The sequence below is a fragment of the Puma concolor genome, chromosome B4 (assembly GCF_028749965.1).
Source record: "Puma concolor isolate L17-30 chromosome B4, mPumCon1.1.hap2, whole genome shotgun sequence".
NCBI lineage: Eukaryota > Metazoa > Chordata > Mammalia > Carnivora > Felidae > Puma > Puma concolor.
Window position 1 is genome coordinate 117861168 of NC_141673.1, and position 18711 is coordinate 117879878.

An 18711-nucleotide genomic window follows, 5' to 3' on the forward strand; every position below is an offset into this window, starting at 1 on the left:
GGCATTCTGCCATTGTTCAAAAGAAAATCTAGGAGAGGACCCTCTCAATCCTTCTTCGGAACTGTATTCAACATCATAACCACTGCATTCCATTTTAGTGATTTTGGCCTTGGTGTATGGTGGTTCTGTACCCCTAATCCTTATTCCATGGTGGTTCTGTACCCCTTATTCGTGTTCCTGTGTAGAGATCATATAGCTCTAGCTATGTCTCAGTGTTGCTGTAAAAATAACATTAAAAATAGCCAAAAGCTGTTTGTAGAACCTCATCACTATGTTGATGTATAATAAAACAATGCTCTTTTCTTTTTGAGGCAGGCCTGAATAAAATATTCTACTAAAGGCAGCAGAAACTAAGTTTACTTTAGTTTAAAAAAGCTTATTATCCTACCCTAGAAATAAAAAATTCTATGTTAGGTTGAATAATTAGTTTTTGATGACCCTATGCGGATTACTAACTGTCACCCTATTTTCCCAAAGGAAAGACAAAAAAATAAAAGAGTTACAAAAATAAAAGACCCCACCATCACAGCAATATAGAGCTTTGCCAGCATGTTTATTTTCAAAACAGAAAACACAGATCTTATAACAGTATATTGTTACCATCGCTGTTCCAATTAGAAGAGGATGATTTGATTTTTCTGAAGTATTCTGTAATATATTACAGTGAAAATCTTGGGTTTCTTTATTCTCAAGTTTGTATTTGTAATTACTGTCCCTTAATTATATGTCATAGCATATTAAAAATTATAATAACTGGGGGGCCGCCTGCGTGGCTCAGTGGATTAAGCGTCGGACTTCCACTCAGGTCATGATCTCATGGTTCACAGAGTTCAAGCGCCACATCAGGCTCTGTGCTGACAGCTCAGAGCCTGGAGCTTGCTTCAATTTCTGTGTGTGTGTGCCTCTCTCTGCCCCTCCCCTGCTCACACTCTGTCTCTGTCTCCCTGAAAAATAAACATTAAAAAATTTAAAAATTATAATAACTGGGAAAGCAATGCAAGTAAAGTGAAGTTTTATCCCCCCCAAAAAAGGCATTTTGGGGGGCACCTGGCTGGCTCAGTCAGTGGAGCATGTGACTCTTGATCTTGGGTTAGTGAGTTTGAGCCCCACATTGAATGTAGAGGTTACTTTAAAATAAAAGAATAAAAAATCTTTAAAGAGTCATTTTTAGTGTTATTATATTTATTTTTGAGCAAAAAATAGTAAAAAAGTATCTCTGAAGCTGGAGTGCCCATTTCTGAACAATATTTTCCAACAAAAGTGTTATATTTCCTGTTCACATGAAGGTAGAATCAAGAACTTGGTTTGTTGAATACAGCCTTGTTATTTGAGCCTTGTTGGAACACCAAGAATCCATAATGATTTTTGAAAACTACCAAAGAAATTCTGCCTCATGCTGCTACACTTGAGTGAAAACCCAGGAATTCCAGTGGCTGGGAATTAGCCACTCCTAATGCTCCAGGGCAGTTTTCTCCAGTGGCAGCCCTCTTCCCATCTGCATCAGAACACCTGCAGAGTTCGTTCAAAGGCACGTGCCTTGGCATCCCTGTGACCTACAGAATCATCATCTCAGACGTGGGATCCAGGAGCCTGCCCTTTGGAGAAGTTCCCTTGTGTATTCCAACGCTCTACACCATCTCGAGAATATGCGTTAGAGGTTAGGACGTGGTGGTGGAAGCCCCTTATGGGGCTTAGCCTCTCCATGGAATTCGACATAGCCCTGTGACTGGTGAAGAATGACTAACAAGTGTCTCTTCTTCACTTCAGGAATCGTGATGCCATAGACTTTCCTTCGGGTCAGGCACCGTTCCAAGAGTTTAACACTCACTACCTCATTTAGTCCTCACAGCAACCCCAGGGGGAAGTAGGTGTTACTATTATCCCCATGCTATAGACGAAGACACTTGGATGCAGTGTGCATAAATAATTTACACAAGGTCACATACCTCATGAGTCGGCTATTTTCCTATAGTCCTAGGACACATCCTGTGCTTCAACAAATTATTGTACAAAAAGGTGGGTTTTGATCCATAAAATGTATTTGTTTCCCGCCCCCCAAACAAATCAACTTATTAATATTCAGCAATTTATCCCCCACTTTTTTTCCTAGAAATCTCTTATAATTCTAAATTTAGGTGATAATAGTGGATTGGGATCTGTATTCCACTGGAATTTACTATATGCTCTGGGATGTAGATTCCTGAACAAAATCTAGAGTGGATACCTCTGGCAAGATTTAAAGTGGGGGGCACGGGGTATTTGGTATGCTCTTGGTCAAAACGGATCATCAGAAGACCTCTAGACTGGGAATAAATACTCTGAGAACTCCAACCACAGCCAAAGCATAGGAAGGAATTTTACCTCCCCCTTATGCCTACTTCCATTTTTTTAAATTTTTTAAATGTTTATTTATTTTTGAGAGAGAGAGAGAGAGAGAGAGAGAGACAGAGCATGAGCATGAGCAGGGGAGGGGCAGAGAGAGAGAGGGAGACACAGAATCCGAAGCAGGCTCCAGGCTCTGAGCTGTCAGCACAGAGCCTGACACGGGGCTTGAACTCACAAACCACGAGATCATGACCTGAGCGCAAGTCCAATGCTTAACCAACCGAGTCATCGATGCACCCTACATCTACTTCCTTTTTTAAATTCTCATGTCCTTCAATATCATTGGCAAAAATATTCCCAATCTTCATTTCAAAGCCCTCCCCACCCCACTTGAGACTTTAAGTGACTGTTTCTGAAATGAAAAGCAGAAAATCGCAGAACCTTTAAATGTAGAAATGTGTGAACATAGAACGCTGACATGCCAAGTACAGTTTTAACATTTTAAGTATATTAAGAACATTGAAATGTATTTGAAAAGTAGAAGGGCTGGTAATACTGTTCATCTTATGTCTAAAATATGTTTCTTTTCTATTAATAAATACAGCAGATGAACTGTGAGTAGAGAAGCTGTCATTTGCTACTCCTCGGAAAGATCCAAGAAGTTTGTGAACGTCATCTCTTTTACTGTGTCATTTCTGGTGTTAATGCAGTCAGACAGGTTTAACAGCAAGGTCTCCTGGTCTCCAGTGCCATTTCTGGAGATGGTAATTTGAGGAATTTGAAAAGCATGGCAAAAATGTGAGCCAATTCAAAGATACACTACGGTTCATATATCAAAGGAAAAATCCTTTCTGATGGTTTTTCAGAGATACTGAAGAGCTTAAAAATACATAGATGGAGCCACACTCTCCAGCCAGTTTCTAGATTATTACAAATGCATATTTTCCATTTCTTCTTGCCGAAGAAACACACATTAATACTTCATAACCTAATACTATGCAGTTATATATTCATTAAACAAGTCAACCTTCTAGAACTACAGTGTGGCAGCTATAAAACTGATCTCAGAAGAAAGAGTTCTTGTGCTATTGTAGAATTTAGAGAATGAGTATCGATATCAACTTTGGACCAAAATTAAGATTTAGCTAAGAATTGGTAAGTCCATTCAGTTTTCAGAACTAGTAGCCCAACTTGCATGTAAAAGGAGTGATTTTATAAACAATTAATGCTCCTTGCAACACACAGGCACACACAGAAGTTATTCATGCATTGTTAGGAAGTCACTTTCTGAGACTTTGGCTGGAAACCTAGCTTTCATGGATGAAACATTTTGGGTAACATCTCCAGTATACCCCTTGAGAAAATGAAGTAACAGAATCCATTAGACACTTAAAGTTTGTAGCTATTCTTTCTTGTGGCTCCAGGATTCTTTATCTTGGCATGTTGTGTTAGTTTGGCACAAAACTACATCAGAAAAGCCATTTTGTCCTTGAAGATGATAGATTCTGCACACTTAATCCACGAATCTGAGCTATGGGCTTTGCCCAGAGTTAAAGTATTTTGTTCTTCCATAATGGTTTTCTTTTTTTTTTTTTTTAATTTATTTATTTATTTTGAGAGAGATAGCATGTGTACAGGGGGTGGGGGTGGGTGGGGTGGGGTATAGGGGCAGAGAGGGAGAAGAAAAGTCCCAAGCAGGCTGCATGCTGTCAGCAAAGAGCGTGACGTGGGGCTTGATCCCATGAACCGTGAGATAATGACCTCAGCCAATATCAAGAGTCAGACACTCAACCAAGTGAGCCACCCAGGCGCCCCTACATAATGGTTTTCTTATTAAATCTCTGAACCATACTAATTTTCCTAGTGACTACATACAAACCCATATCTTAGATGTAAAAAAGTGAGAAAGGAGGTTAATTTTTTTATTATTATTATTTTACAAGGGTTTATATAGTGCTTGGTATATATACTCAGGTTCCCTTCTCTTTCAGAAAATGTTCACTCATATGGTCCTCATAAGAAGCTTATGAGGCTAGTACTATTAGCCCCATTGTATAGGTGACAAAGTTGAAGCACAGAGAAGTCAAGGAGCTGGCCAGCTGTCACACAGATAGTAAGTGTTAGAGCAGGGATCCAACTCCTGCTTCTAGTTCCAGGGTCTGGGCTCCAACCACTGCCCTGAGCTGCCTCCATGCCTCACACCAGACCACCCTCGTAGTTAATAGCGATGAGCTAAGAATAGAAATGAGAATATTTAACATTTCCAGACCCCCTTTCTGGTCATTCACCAACAATTTCCTCCCCATAGACTGCATTCTAATCTTCAAAGTGAAGTTTCAGACTGAATGTTTTAGACTTTGGGAAGGTGGAGTCTTTGAGATCACAGAGGAGCAATCTTAGCAGATAGGAATATGCAGAATAACTTAGCATCAAGGATATTTAATATATTTAGTGAAAAAGATTAAAAGTGAAGTTGAGACATTATAACTGGGTGGTATTCTGCTTACTGAAAAGTTACTTTCAAGTTACAAATCCCACTTCCTACACCTTTAGTCCTCCAGCCTAGACTAATGAGGTCAGAATACCTGTTTCACAGTAAGAAAGGGAGCTAAGGAACGCCCTCAAGGCTACTACTCCCTGACCAATAAGGAGCCAAGCAACACTTTTACAGGTTTACACGCAGACATGGGTACTACGGAAACAATAAAGATGTTCTGTTGTTGTTAATGGAAATATAATCTTATCCTGAAAGCTTTGAGATATCAACTTACCTACACCCTGACCAGGGAGCTCTTCGTGATTGGTTCAGAAGAGAGGGTGTGGTCTCCAATTTTTATTTCCTGGCAGGAGTTAGAGGAGATGATGCATTGACAGAGAGGCAGCTGAAGGTGGGGATCCTGTGGATCCAGGACATCTGGGCATCATTAGCCATAGTGAGGGGCCAGCCCGCATGAGAGGTAGCAGGAAGGAAAAGAATCTTGGGCCAGATGGTAGAAGTCATGGCTGGAGGAAACACTGGCTTAATTTTTGGAAAAGATTTTTCTTCAAACTCTGGAATGATTTGGGAAGCCACTCATTCTTTAAGGCCTCAGGATGAATAATTTAGCTAGCATATTGCAAAAGGGGAAAAAAAATACTAACTCTACCCATGAAGATGGGGTGGGTTTCATTTTATAATTCTCACTATTCAGAAAGCTTTCAAAACTCCCCCACCTCAAGGCTCTCAAAACTCAATGAGCAATGTCCGTGGTACCTCCCCAAGTTCAGTTACAATCTTGTCCTGTCATGCTGAAGTGTTCAAGTAGAACTCACTTTTGGTTGTGGTAGAACTGGAAGAAGCAGTTCAGTCATCAAAAGATAAGTGTTACAGGTTGTTGGGTATTTTTTCTTTCCTTCCTATTGGGGCAGACATCACTTAGAATGATTTATCATTACTCATTCAGAAGCTCCAACTACCCCCAAAGAATGGCTAACCACAGAAATTTCCTCTAAAAGTGATGCAGCCACAGCTGTCCAGGAGTTATTTAGCAGTAATTCACTCTGGGCAAGAGAAGAGTGGTTATAAGGCTATCACATCTATTAAAATGTCACTCTAATTAAAGCATGGGGAAGAGCTCAAGAGAGCTTAGAGTCCCTACTCTGTGATTTGGGCAGATTTTTTTTATATTACAGATGACATTATAGGCAGAAATAAAAGTCTCTTTTTGCACCTCTGTGGTCTAAAATACTAACAAAAAGAACAGAAAATGTGCTTAATAGATTTTTTAAAGCTTATTTTTACTTATTTTGAGAGAGAGAGAGAGAGAGAGAGAGAGAGAAAGAGAGAGAACAAGTGGGAGAGGGACAGAGAGAAAGGGAGAGAGAGAATCCCAAGCAGGCTCCACACTGCCAGCACAGGGCCCAATGTGGGGCTCGAGTTCACAGACCATGAGATCATGACCTGAGCTGAAGTCAAGAGTCAGAAGTCTAACTGACTGAGCCACCCAGGCGCTCCAATAGATTTTTAATAGGTTGTCATTCCACAGGCTTTCCATGTAAACAGTGCATTAAACCTTGCCGTGGTCTTTGAAGGTGGCTTTATCAGCAGAGAGCACTCAAATAATTGAATGCAAGAGTTAAAAAAAAAAAAAACCATGACTTTCAGAGTCAACTGATGTAGAGCTGAGACTCACCACCCCCACAGCCAAACTGAGTCCTTTGTAAGTTTCTGGACCCCTCTAAGCTACAGTGTCATTTGTAAATAAGGGCCATGATGTTCTTCCACAAAGTTATTGTAAGCATTTCAGCAGATAACGGTTTAGAGCTCCTGGCATAGTGCCTGGCATCTGAATAAGCATTCAATCAATGTTAGTAATTGTTTACTTTATTTTAAAGATAACCCTTTCATGTAACATCGGGGTCTGTCAATATTCAAGTTTAAACTGGATGAAGCTGGATTTTGAATTCTTTCAATCTGTTTCTATTTCACAGACAAAAACCATTGCCACATCAGGGAAAGCCAAATGGCAGATTATTACCTTATTTATTAACAAAGTGTAAGACAAAAGTAGAAGTTCAGTGAAAAAAAGCAAACATGTACGGAATGACCCCATTTTTAAAAACGTATATAAACTTGCTTGGAAAGCCATATATACAAATATTATATTCATTATCCCTAAATTTCCTTTTTTTCTCTCTTGTATATTTTCCCCCAGATTTTCTGCAGTGAACCTGTGTTCCTTTCTTATTAGAGAAAAACAGCATATGCTAATTTTAAAAAATTTTAATGTTTTATTTTTGAGAGAGAGAGTGTGTAAGCAAGGGAGGGGCAGAGAGAGAGACACACACAGAATCCGAAGCAGGCTCCAGGCTCCCAGGTGACAGCACAGAGCCCGACGCGGGGCTGGGACTCACCAACTGCGAGATCATGACCTGAGCTGAAGTCGGATGCTCAACCGACCGATCCATCCAGGCTCCCCATCAATGCTAATTTTAAAAGCAAAGAAGCATAGAGTCACAGTGGAACCAATCTGTAGGTGTGTGTGTGGCCCTGCCTGGATCTAGTAGTATGTGGGGGAAGTAGAGAGAGAGACCATGGGAAGTGGGAGCAGGGAGCCCCGAGGATCGCGCCGTCCATTTGGTGTAAGGTCCTGCAGATTTTGAGCCATCGGTAGTTTGTAATCTTCAGAGAGGTCTTCCGTCTGCCCAGTTCGCCAGGGTTGCGTTCTTTACTTCAGTTGTTCCAAGTATGTAAATCACTCCAGAAACTGATCTGGCGTCCCGGGGGCTCTCAGGACGTCCAAGATCAGAAACACATCAAACCCTGGCTGTCCACACCTGCTGTTCTCAGTAATAGCCCCAAAACGGACACAGTGTGAAAGAACACAGTTGTCAAGCATCTGGAGCTCTGACTGTCTCCATTTTAAGTTAGGGAAATACATAAAGCATGATTTTTAGATTATTTATTTTTTTTAATCCTTATATTCTTTATTTACATTTTAGTGGTGTGAGTTACTACTTCACATTTGCAGAATTTTTGAAACATTCCTAACTTTAGGGCTTATTGATTACATTTGGAAAAAAAATCTCAGAGAAACAGATTTGGCCATATTTTTGTCTCTTTTTATGACTATAACTCTTTACTTCAGGAATATATATCAGAACTAATACGTTTCTAAATTGCACTTATCAAAATTGAGTGGACACTTTGCCCACAGAGCTCAGTGCTTACACATCTCGAATTGCAATAGAAGTGGTTTTCAATATAATTGTTTCTCTACGTAACTTTATAAGGAAACACATGTCCAAACTGAGGATAGCCCCACTTTAAGTTTTAACATGGTTTGGGTTTTACGGCATCCAAGATTTTCCTAACTACGCACCTCTTTTTTTCTTTCCTTTTCTTTTTTGGTCTTAAAACACGCTCTTTTGGCTGGTTCAATAAGTTGTTCCTGCCAACCAGTTGCTTTTATGGTAATTGACAGCGTAGCTGATTTTTGGAACCTTACAATCTAAAAAGGCGTTTTAGCCCAGACTTTGGAGAGGCCGAGCCAAGCTACTTGCAGAGTGAGAGATACAGCTGAGCTGAATGTGGGGCAGTCAGACCCTAAGTCTGCGCATGTTAATTAACAGCAGTGAAACGTCTGCTCTGGCTCAGACTTCAGATTTCTCTCTTTTCAGCAGTATTACAGAATCCTTCCCTCTCCTGTCAGATTGTTCCTCGATGCCACTTCTGGAGGCGAGCCTGTGAGACCACCTGTCTGTAGTGACAGAAGCGGCATGAGCCCCCTGAGCCCTGGTGATGGGTCAGTAGACCCACTGCTCTTAACTATTGGCTGAAAAGACACAAAATACTTGAATCAGATAAGAGCCAGCATAAGAAGAGAACATCTTCACGTTCAATACAGTTATTGAATATAACGAGTGGATTGTAAATTTTCTGAGTTCCCCTCAAATGATATCAGTTCTCTAAAATAGCTGGGGTATCTCCCCAGATTTCATCTCCACATGAGGAATAGAAAAACAGTCTCCCCAAACTACCAGATCTTGATTGTCCTTTGCTTTCCTACAAAAGCACAAATGTTTCAGAGTAAAAGGACCCCTGTTTGCTATCTTCCTGTTGCTGGTTCTTCTGGGAACTAGAACACCCAGCTCTGAAGGAGGTGGCTCTTGGATGCATAATATCCTAGTGACAGCAGGCAACTCACCAATAACACCAACAGGAAAAGCATGTCCTCCTAATACCAATTTATGTTTAAACCAAAAGCACCCTAGACACAGAGACTCCTCCCCCACCAAAAAAAAAAAAAAAAGTAGTGGTCACCTCTTCCTTGTTGGTTTGAAATGTTTGACATTGAGTTTTGTTACACACTGTTTTAGCATTGCTATTGATAGAGAAGCAAAATGTTTTCTTCTGTTCATTACTTTTTAATGAAGACTTTTCTACTGTTGATGGGAAAAAACCTAAATCCATACCTAATGACATTAAACATACCCATCTGCCTGAGAAATAAAATACAGGATGCGTTCTTTTGAATACAGGCGAGCATATTGTTGAAATTTGTGAAACTAATTAAGAATACCCAAACAGGCATTGGAATCTATGTTTTACACTTCAAAGGTATTTTCATAGGCACCAAACTGTAAAACACATACACCCCAAGAGTAAGCAGAGTTTTATAATTTCACAGTTGGCTGTAGTAAACTTGTTTCTCAGTGGAATGAGTTCAGGGAGGCAGCCCCAGGGAGCGCCAGCAGTATCCAGCCATAAATGGGGCTGCAGGACATACAAGTTCACTCTTCGTCTTAAATGCAAGCTCTCCATGGACCTTAACAGTGAATTACATGTTCCCCTTTCACGTGCAGGCTCCTCCACTCATTTAGGGCATTTCTGGGTTCTGTAACCCATTACATATTTGATAGCCCCAGGCTTCCTTCTTGTCATCTATGCAGCAATCACTCTCGGGTTGACCATTCAGGTAGGGAATCTGACTCTGGTCCCCTTTGAATCTGTGAGACTGCTTTGTTTGTAAGCCAGAGCATCAGTTACATGGTCTTTTCTAAATTATGTTTTGTTATTTCCCTAATGTTATTTAAGCTTCATGGAACTTATTCTGCTTTTGCCAAGTCTTTCCATTGAATAAATATCTCCATAACCTATTGCTTCACTTTGGCAACAGAATTGTTGCAATTTGTGGGCAAAATTGAGCAAAGGCCTAGATCTTTTTTTTTTCCTCTGTAAAATATCCAATGTTGCTGGCTTCCCTCCTCCTAAACAAAGGCCTTGACTTGTTCTCTGTTTTAGTAGTGCCTTGTCTCTGTCATTCCTGAGTAAAGATTTACAGATAATGGTATGAAACAAAGAATAACTTAGTGGACATAACAGAGACATACTGTGCACATAGAAAGTCACTAATACTAAATAAGCTAAGACACAAAGTGTTTAGAATAGTGCCTAGCACATAGAAAGTGACCTGTAAACTAAGATTATTGGAGTTCCATGAATTAAAACTTGTCATTCTTTGCCTCCAATTACATAAGTAATTTTATAATTCAAAATATCAAAAGCAGCAGAAATATAGCTAACCATCCAGGGCAACCTAGTAGGGACCAGAAGATCCAGATGGTGACCATCCATCTGCTCACAGACCCAGCTATTTCCCCAAAGGATAAGTGAAAGATCAAAGAAAGAGACTAATGTTTGTTGTTCTGTTTGGGGCCAGACACATAACATCTCATTTATTCTTCATAACAACCTTGTCATTTATGTTTTTGTTTTGTTTACTTGCCTTCTTTCTTTTTTAACTTCCTGGGTCTCTAGCAAGGGTTATGCAAAAGAGCTCACAGCGACCTGAGGCCTGACTCAGGATGCACTAACAGCCTTTCCCAATTCTTTTTCCTTCCTTAAGGACATAGGAGTTCAGCTGCCTCATCTCCATGGACATTTAATCATTTTCTCTTGACCATATCTTCCTTGGAGAATTTTATCCTGGTCACACTGTATTATGATTATGTTGATGCTCTTATTCTCAAGTCCCATGACTCTCTTAGAGCCCAAATCTGGAAATTATGCTGTCTGACCCAACTAGCCTTGAGCATTGCAGAGAAAAAAAAAAATACCCTTTGAGCTGGGGGAGGTAAAACAAAGGGGAGAGGACTGCAGGCAGCAAAAGACAGCTTTCCAAAGGCCATAGAAACAGAAGAAGGCCTTGAGCACACATTGTGTTTTTCATGTTTCCTGTGTGGGGCAAAGTGCCTCATTCTGTAGCTATTGTTGTTGATGATGATGGTGGTGGTGGAGACTTAACCTAGTTTTGGAGACTCATAGGCTGATGGGGAGTTTCAATTCTACTCTTTTGTCCCCACTTCCCATGCCATGCTAGCGGACCCTCTTTACCTTCTGAACATCTTTCCCTCCAGCATGTCTATTTTTTGTGTTCCCAATACCATAGTCTTTTAGCCTGAGAGCTACGTAGGGAGATTTAATCAAGATCAAGAGGCCATTTCGTCCTTCTTGATAACGATGTTTGCATTGGTAGACATTAGTGCCTGAGAGAGGGAGGGAATCTACACCAATAGAGAGAGTGCATAAGCAAAGCTCACACCCTAATAATGCTCATTTCCTACAGTAAGAGGGTTTCCTTTGCAGCTTGAAGACTGATGTCTGCTTACTCTAACATGCCAGAAGTCCAGTGCTGCTGCCAGTGTTGAATCTGTCACTCTGGCTAGCTAGTCAGAGGGAACTATTTGCCAGTCCTTTTTCTGAGATGAAGGTTTGAGTCCCATGAAATCACAGAGGCACTCTAAAGATCTTCTAGGAACTCCCTTATTTTATAGTTGAGGAAACTGCATCCCAGACTGTGGGGGCATCATAGTCTATCCAAAGGTAGACAGCAGGTGAGTGAGGGAGTGAGACCAGAACCTGGCCCAGGAAGAGCTAGTGTTCCTGTCCCTGTGCTGTCTTCCTCCTCATGAAAAGGCCCAATTTTTCAGCATACATTAACATCAGATTCTTGTTTACTTATGAAAGCTATTTTTAATTCTTTATTACCTGTTCTCATCTTGCTTCTTTGCAAAGAGATTTCTTTTGTATCTTAATTTAAACTGCTTTTTCTTTGTAAAAAAAAAATAATTAATTTCAACCAGATTTCCTGATGAATCTCTATGCCGGTAAATTAATGACGCAGCTCCTAAGGTTAAAAAAGAAAGAAAAAAAGAAAAGTAATTGAATTTTTGCTTGTCTTTACAGACGCTCTGGAAAATGGATCCAATAAGGGCGACAGGTGAGAAATATGTTTTTATTTGCCATTTATGCGTTTCGCTGATGGCATTTTCTGTGTATGCTGCAATGAGTTGGATCATTTTCTTTCTTTTTTGCTTAAATCCAGTGCAGCCAATAGGAAGGGACCAAGCAAGGACGATACATACTGGAAGGAGATTAATGCAGCGATGGCCTTAACCAATCTTGCACAGGGCAAAGACACACTGCAGGGAACAACCAGCTGCATCATCCAGAAGTCATCACATATAGCAGAAGTAAAGACGGTCAAAGTGCCACTGGTTCAGCCATTTTAAGGGTTTGTCACTTTTCAGACCTACGGCTGCTCTTCGTGTCAGTGTTTTCCCATCAACCCTCATCTTAAGAGCCGAAGCAAAAGTGAAAATGACTCCCTTTCAAACCTCTTCTTGTTTTTAATTATCCTAAATATATCATTTAGTTGCTTCTATAAGAGACATATAAATTATAAAAACCTCACTTTAATCAAAAGTAGTAACTTATTTTATGTTACTCAAACTATGCATAAAGTGTCTGCATTGCCATTACAGTAAGTGCCTTGCTTCCCCCCAAAATAAGCAACAACGTGGGCACAGCAGAGCTGCTGTGCCTCAAATGACAACGCCACAATGCTTGTTAGTCCATGTGTGTCCTTCCAGATGGGCCTAACCATTTCAGGACAGAAACCAGAACTGCTGAAAGCCCTCAAAATGTTTTCAGTAATTCACATGTTAAAACTTGGAAATCTACACAGCCCAAATGAGATGTTCCTTTAAAAAACAAAAAACTGCTGCAGTATTTAAAAATTGTTCAGCATGCTTTTCAGAGTGACAGTGAGAATTTCATGCATGTATCTTGCCTGCCTATCTGACACGCTACAAAGGTCCAAAATGAAAGGAGCGGCAATCACATAATATGTTTATTTAAGAAGAATCCCAGTGAATCCATTGTGATCTGGAAAACTTTTTCCAAGCACTGCTGGGAAACACCACAATGCCCTTTAGAAGTAATTTGGATTTTCTCTTTCTTAAGTTTTGCATAAGTGTTTTAAAATTTTATTACGTAAGTTACTCAGAATTTTCCCGTGCAGAACTAAACCTGTAGTTTAGTTTTAACACATAATCCTGTTTGCATTAGAGGTCAGTGCTTTTTGTGATGGAAACTTTTTCATATGGAATGGCTGAAAACCTTTTATTTGGTTCATTTCAAATTATAATTGCTGATGGACAATTTATATTGCAACGAGAACAAGACAATGAAAGAAATGTATCTCTATGTGAATATACTTATACAGACATAAAATTGATTTTTAAATTTAAAACATATGGAAAACAAAACATTGACAGTCTTTGAATTTGCCAAGTAGGACATTTAAGTAAAAATTAAGTGAAATCATGCATTAAAAGAAAGAACATTTTGTTTCTAAATTAGACTATCACTGAGTGAGAATAATCAATATCAAGAAAGAAGAATATAGGTTTCAATCAAACAATAATATTCTAATCAGCTTGGGGAGACTTGAAACTTGAATAAACACCAGAGATGCCAAATATAACAGAGTATATGTGCTACAGAGAAGTAAAAAAGGATTTGACTCTTTTATGGTGGGATGTTTTTTCTGGGTATGTAATCTATTTTGTAATTTTTTTTTAACTGGAAAGCATTTTTGTGAGTGTGAATGAGAGCCAATAGTGCAGCCGTGTGGTGATATTTTTCCTTATTTTGCAAAACGCTTTTAAAACCAAAGGCTGCTCTAGTTGATACATGGACAATATCATTCTTGATATAAATTGTAGGACACTTTTTCATGTAACATAGCATTTGGGGATTGGGTTTATTTAGTGTAATGAAGATAATTTGATATAAAAATATTTTGTATATATATATTTTTACTTTGTTTTCTAAATTGCTGTTTGCAGTAACAGTAAGTGCAAAGCAAGATATGTTAAGTTATGACTGTATGATCGGATGAAGTATGAGTTCTTTTGGTTTACATCCTTAAGTAGTTACGGATCCATGATAAAAACTTTGGAATCTTTATAAATTAATTTGTCAAAATGTGATCATGTCAGAGAAAACTAAGGACAAGTACTTCACTCTTTTTCATACTATTATAAGTTATTCTGGTATTAAATATTTTAATAAAATTGATTTTGTTTTGACATATTTCAGTTAGATGAATGGATGCTGGTTGTTTTTTGTTTGAATTAGTCATAATTCACTTTTGCCATCTTTTTAAAAAGAATCAGCAGATTTGCTCTATGATATAAAATATGGATGACAAGCCAATATAGGAGAGCTTTCACATGATTTTTTTTTTTAATACCAAAGCTTGGAATCTGGCCTATAAACACATCAAGAAGATTTTATAATTAGGACATCCTTGGCAATATCTCCATTTGCAATTACTTTTAATTTATTTTTTCTCTTGCTGCTTTAACATTTTCTGGAAATTAAAGTCTCCCCTCCCAAATCCTTTAAAAGAATCCTGAACAATGCTGAGCCAGCAGCTAAGAATCTAACTCATAATTTATGTTGTAGAGAAATAGAATTACCTCTATTCTTTGTTTTGCCATATGTAATCATTTTAATAAAATTAATAACTGCCAGGAGTTCTTGACAGATTGAAAATAAAAGTTAATTTCTAGACCTCAATGATCATATGAATTTTGTTTTCCTTTGAGAGTTGACCAGGTGGAGAAAGAACAGAAGGGTCCATTATATGTTGTAACTCTCTTTAGGTTGGTAAGGGATATGATATGGGAGTACTGCATTTGTATTAGGTTTGACTTTCATCACCTTAGACCACCAACCCACCTTTTAAGAGCCGAGGAGAAGAGAGTATGATGCTGTTAAAATACATAACTTCAAAATGAACATTTTCACTAAATACCTTCTTTCAGTAGCTATGACAATAAGCATTATTACCACGTGCTATGTATGTACTGGAGACAATCTTGACTTTGAAGCTAGACAGATCTATGTTTGAATCTCAGCTCTTCCCACTCACTACTATAAGATCCAGATTCAGTCACTTCTGGGCTTGGGTTTCTTCATCTGCAAAGTGAGAAGAATGAGTCATACCTTGATTTGATACAAGGTTTAGAGATCATCATATAGGATATATAAAGTGCCTACCACAGTGCCTGGTATTAAAAGGTGCTTAATAAATGGAAAGTGTTATCATATAATTATAATTCCTCTATATAAGTTTTGAGTGCAAGTAGAAATACACATGGAATATGAGAAAAGGATAGTTTAATGAAGAGCCTTGGGAAAGGAAAGCTATCTGACACGAAAGACTGCTGTGAGGTAATAATAGTTGGGGTTCCTGGGTGATTCAATTGGCTAAGCATCCCACTCTTGGCTTCGGCTCAGGTCATGATCTCATGGTTCGTGAGATCAAGCCCCACATGAGGCTCTGTGCTGAGAACATGGAGCCTTCTTGGGACTCTCTGTCTCTCCTTCTTCCTTTGCCCGTCCCCCAACATGTACATGCACTCTTTCCCTGAAAAATATAAATAAACATTTGAAGTACTAACAGTTGGGATCAGAGTTGGGAACACCTTCAAGAAAGATCGTTTTATTATCATTACTTTGAACCTCATGGAGAAAAGCACAAAGTAGAACAAAGGTAAGAAAGAACAGACATACCAATAGAAAACAGCATGTGCGAGAGCTTCCTTCATCCATATCAACTAGAATTGCTTTTCCCTGTATTCATCCTGCCTGATCTTCTTCAAGATGACTAAGAACTCAAGCTGCGGTCTGTGTTCTCTGCTTGCTCCAAGTAGCAGTGTTTAACAAACAGTGGCAACAGCCATGGTCTGCTTTTAAACTCCTCCAGCTCAACAGCATAACATCATGCAAATAAACACAGAGAATAAGCAAGCCTCCCAGACTCTTCTGTCTGGGGCAGCTTAGGTCGGCCATGCCTTGGAAAGCAGTGTGGGGTGGTGGTAAGAACTTGGACTGGCATAACCTGGCTTTGCCTCTTGGCTGCTTAGTGACTTTGGGGAATAAGCAATAAGCCTTGTATACCCAGTGTTTGCATCTATAAAATTTGATCTATGAAATTTACCTACTCCAAAGATCTGTTGTGAGGATTAAGTAAGACAGTGGATATAAAAGCACTTTGCAAACTGCATGTACTGTACAACTGGTAATGATTATTAATGTGTTCCAGATGACTCAGAAAGGCCTAATATCCCGTACGTTTTGGCAATATAAACTGTGGCGTCCATGAAGCATGTAGGACCCCCAGATTTTGTCCAATTCATACTGTGGTCTGCCATCTTTGGGCCTTCCTGAACAGTCTTCTGATCCTATACTTCTTTATAACAATTATGGTCCGAATAAGGTGAGCGATTGTCACACTGCGGGGACAGAATCCTGACTATTCAGACACATCTTAGAAACGGACTAAAAATTTGGTTTGAGAAGTGTATGCATTGCCCATAATAAACTCTTTTTTTTTAAGGTGAGAAAAACCAATTTCTGAGTTTGGACAAACAAGCTGATGTGCTTTTTACATCTTTACACAGATGACTCCGTGGAAATTCATGCAAAGGTTGCCTCAGTAAGTCTTCTGAAACAAACTGCAGCCCAAAGCCAGTTTCTGGAAATTTGATCTGCAGTGAGTCTCATTCTGACTTATATTCACAACTTTTAAATAAAATTTAAAATTTGAAATCATGTTTTGAAAAAGTACAAATGTAACTTATGCTAGTTGTAGAAACATGTAAGCAGTGTAGAAGGGCATAAGATAAAAAACCCCGTACCCTATCTCCCCATGACCCCAATCCCACACCCCAAAGATAACCATGGTTAACAATGTCTTGTGTGTATTTTCGGAAACTCAATGCATACACAAACTTGTACTTTTTCATCTTGCACTTCTTACTATATTCATATTGTTCTGCAATATTTTTTTCCATTCCATCGTGAGTGTGTGTGTGTGTGTGTGTGTGTGTGTGTGTGTAGAGTTCATTATTTTAAATGAATATGTAGAATTTTATTTTGTATCTAATATAATTTGCTTAGCAAATACCTCCTGGGTGGACTTTTGGGTTATTTCCATTTTTTAGTTATTATAAACTAGTGCTATTCAAAGTGCTATTTCACACTGAGCAAAGGAGCTTGCCCTAATATAAACCAACATACTGCAAGAAAAACTTCTATGAAAAAAAATGTCACGTGAACTCACAGTACTCTTAGTTGATGTGTATTCCGATCCCTTATCTCCTCGCAGACTAATACCAACACCTGGTGAATTGTCATCATCATATAGACTATACTTCAACACCACTGTTATAAATACTGATGCAGCAAACATTCTGGTGCATATGTATCTTCAGCCACTCATTCCGTCTATGGAATAAATACTTAGAAGTGTAATTAATGGGTCAAATGATAGTTACGTTAATTTTTTTCATGGATGCTGCCAAATCACCATGTCAAACTTCTATCAGTTTACACTTTTGACAGTAGGATGTGTCTGTTTTTCCTCAACTTGTTCAAAACCTTGATTTTTATTAAACTTTTCAATACTTGACAGTGTGGTAGACAAAAGTGATATTTTATCATTGTTTTAACTGGTACTTTTTCAAGATGAATGGCACATATAAGCTTATTGGCCATTGGTATTTGTTTTCAATGAACAGCTTATTCATGTCTTTCTATTTTTGTTGGCTTCTTTTTCCTTCCTTTTTGTCATCCGTTTGTTAGTGCTTTGTACATTATTTGCATATTTAAAAATTCAGTACCTTGTCTATAATATATAGTGTATATTTTCCAAGATTGCTCTTTATAAATATTTTTTACTTTGCGTAATGTTTTTAAATTCAGAAACTTAAATATCATCTGTGCATATACATAGGATGTGTAGGAGGGCACTGCATATATTTGGTTACCAGAGAAGCAGTGTAGTATTCCAAACACAAACTCTGGAGCTAGACTTCTGATATTCAAATCTTATCTCTTCTGCTTACTAGTTCTATAATCTTGGACAAGACACTTAACCTATCTAGCCTCTGTTTCCTTATCTGTAACATACGGACCATAAAAATGATTACTTAGTAGAGTTGTGAGGATTAAATTAGCTATTACATATAAAGCACTTGCAATCATAGTACCTCACACTTAGTGCCAAGATCATACAAAAATTCATCCATCTTTTCTGCTGTTAGTATTATGGTTTACTTTTGTATGTTTAAACCTTATATCCATTGGCAATTTATTTTGGCATAAAAAAAAATGATCTAGGCACCCCTCTCAAAATCAAATATTTATTTATAAGCCTAACAAAATAATGTACAAGAACCATATGAAGAAAATGACAAAACTGATTAATGAAATTAAATAAGAACTAAATAAATGGAGAGATAGTCCATGTTCATAGATGGAAAGACTCAATACTGCTGAGATGTCAGTTCTTCCCAGCTTGAGCTATAGATTCAGTGTAATCCCACTCAAAATCCCAGCAAGTTATATTGTGGATATCAACAAAATGACTCTAAAGTTTATATGGAGAGGCAAAAGACCCAGAATAGCCAATATAACATTGAAGAACAGCAAAGGTGGAGGACTGACATTACCAGACTTTAAGATCTACTATAAAGCTAATAGTAATT

General features: G+C 38.5%; 1 protein-coding gene across 4 annotated transcripts in view; it reads left to right on the forward strand.

Annotated features, from left to right (window-relative positions):
• MKX (mohawk homeobox) overlaps positions 1 to 14734 on the forward strand; it is a 69483-nt gene extending 54749 nt beyond the window's left edge. For 3 of the 4 annotated variants that reach the window (XM_086714678.1, XM_086714679.1, XM_086714680.1), the window contains exons 6-7: positions 12053 to 12086; positions 12192 to 14734. In XM_086714678.1, coding sequence (XP_086570804.1) covers positions 12053 to 12086; positions 12192 to 12378 — 221 coding nt within the window. In that variant the 3' untranslated portion in view covers positions 12379 to 14734. The remainder of the gene's footprint in view (positions 1 to 12052; positions 12087 to 12191) is intronic. The other variant, XM_086714681.1, reaches the window with a different exon arrangement.
• Positions 14735 to 18711: the final 3977 nt, after the last annotated feature.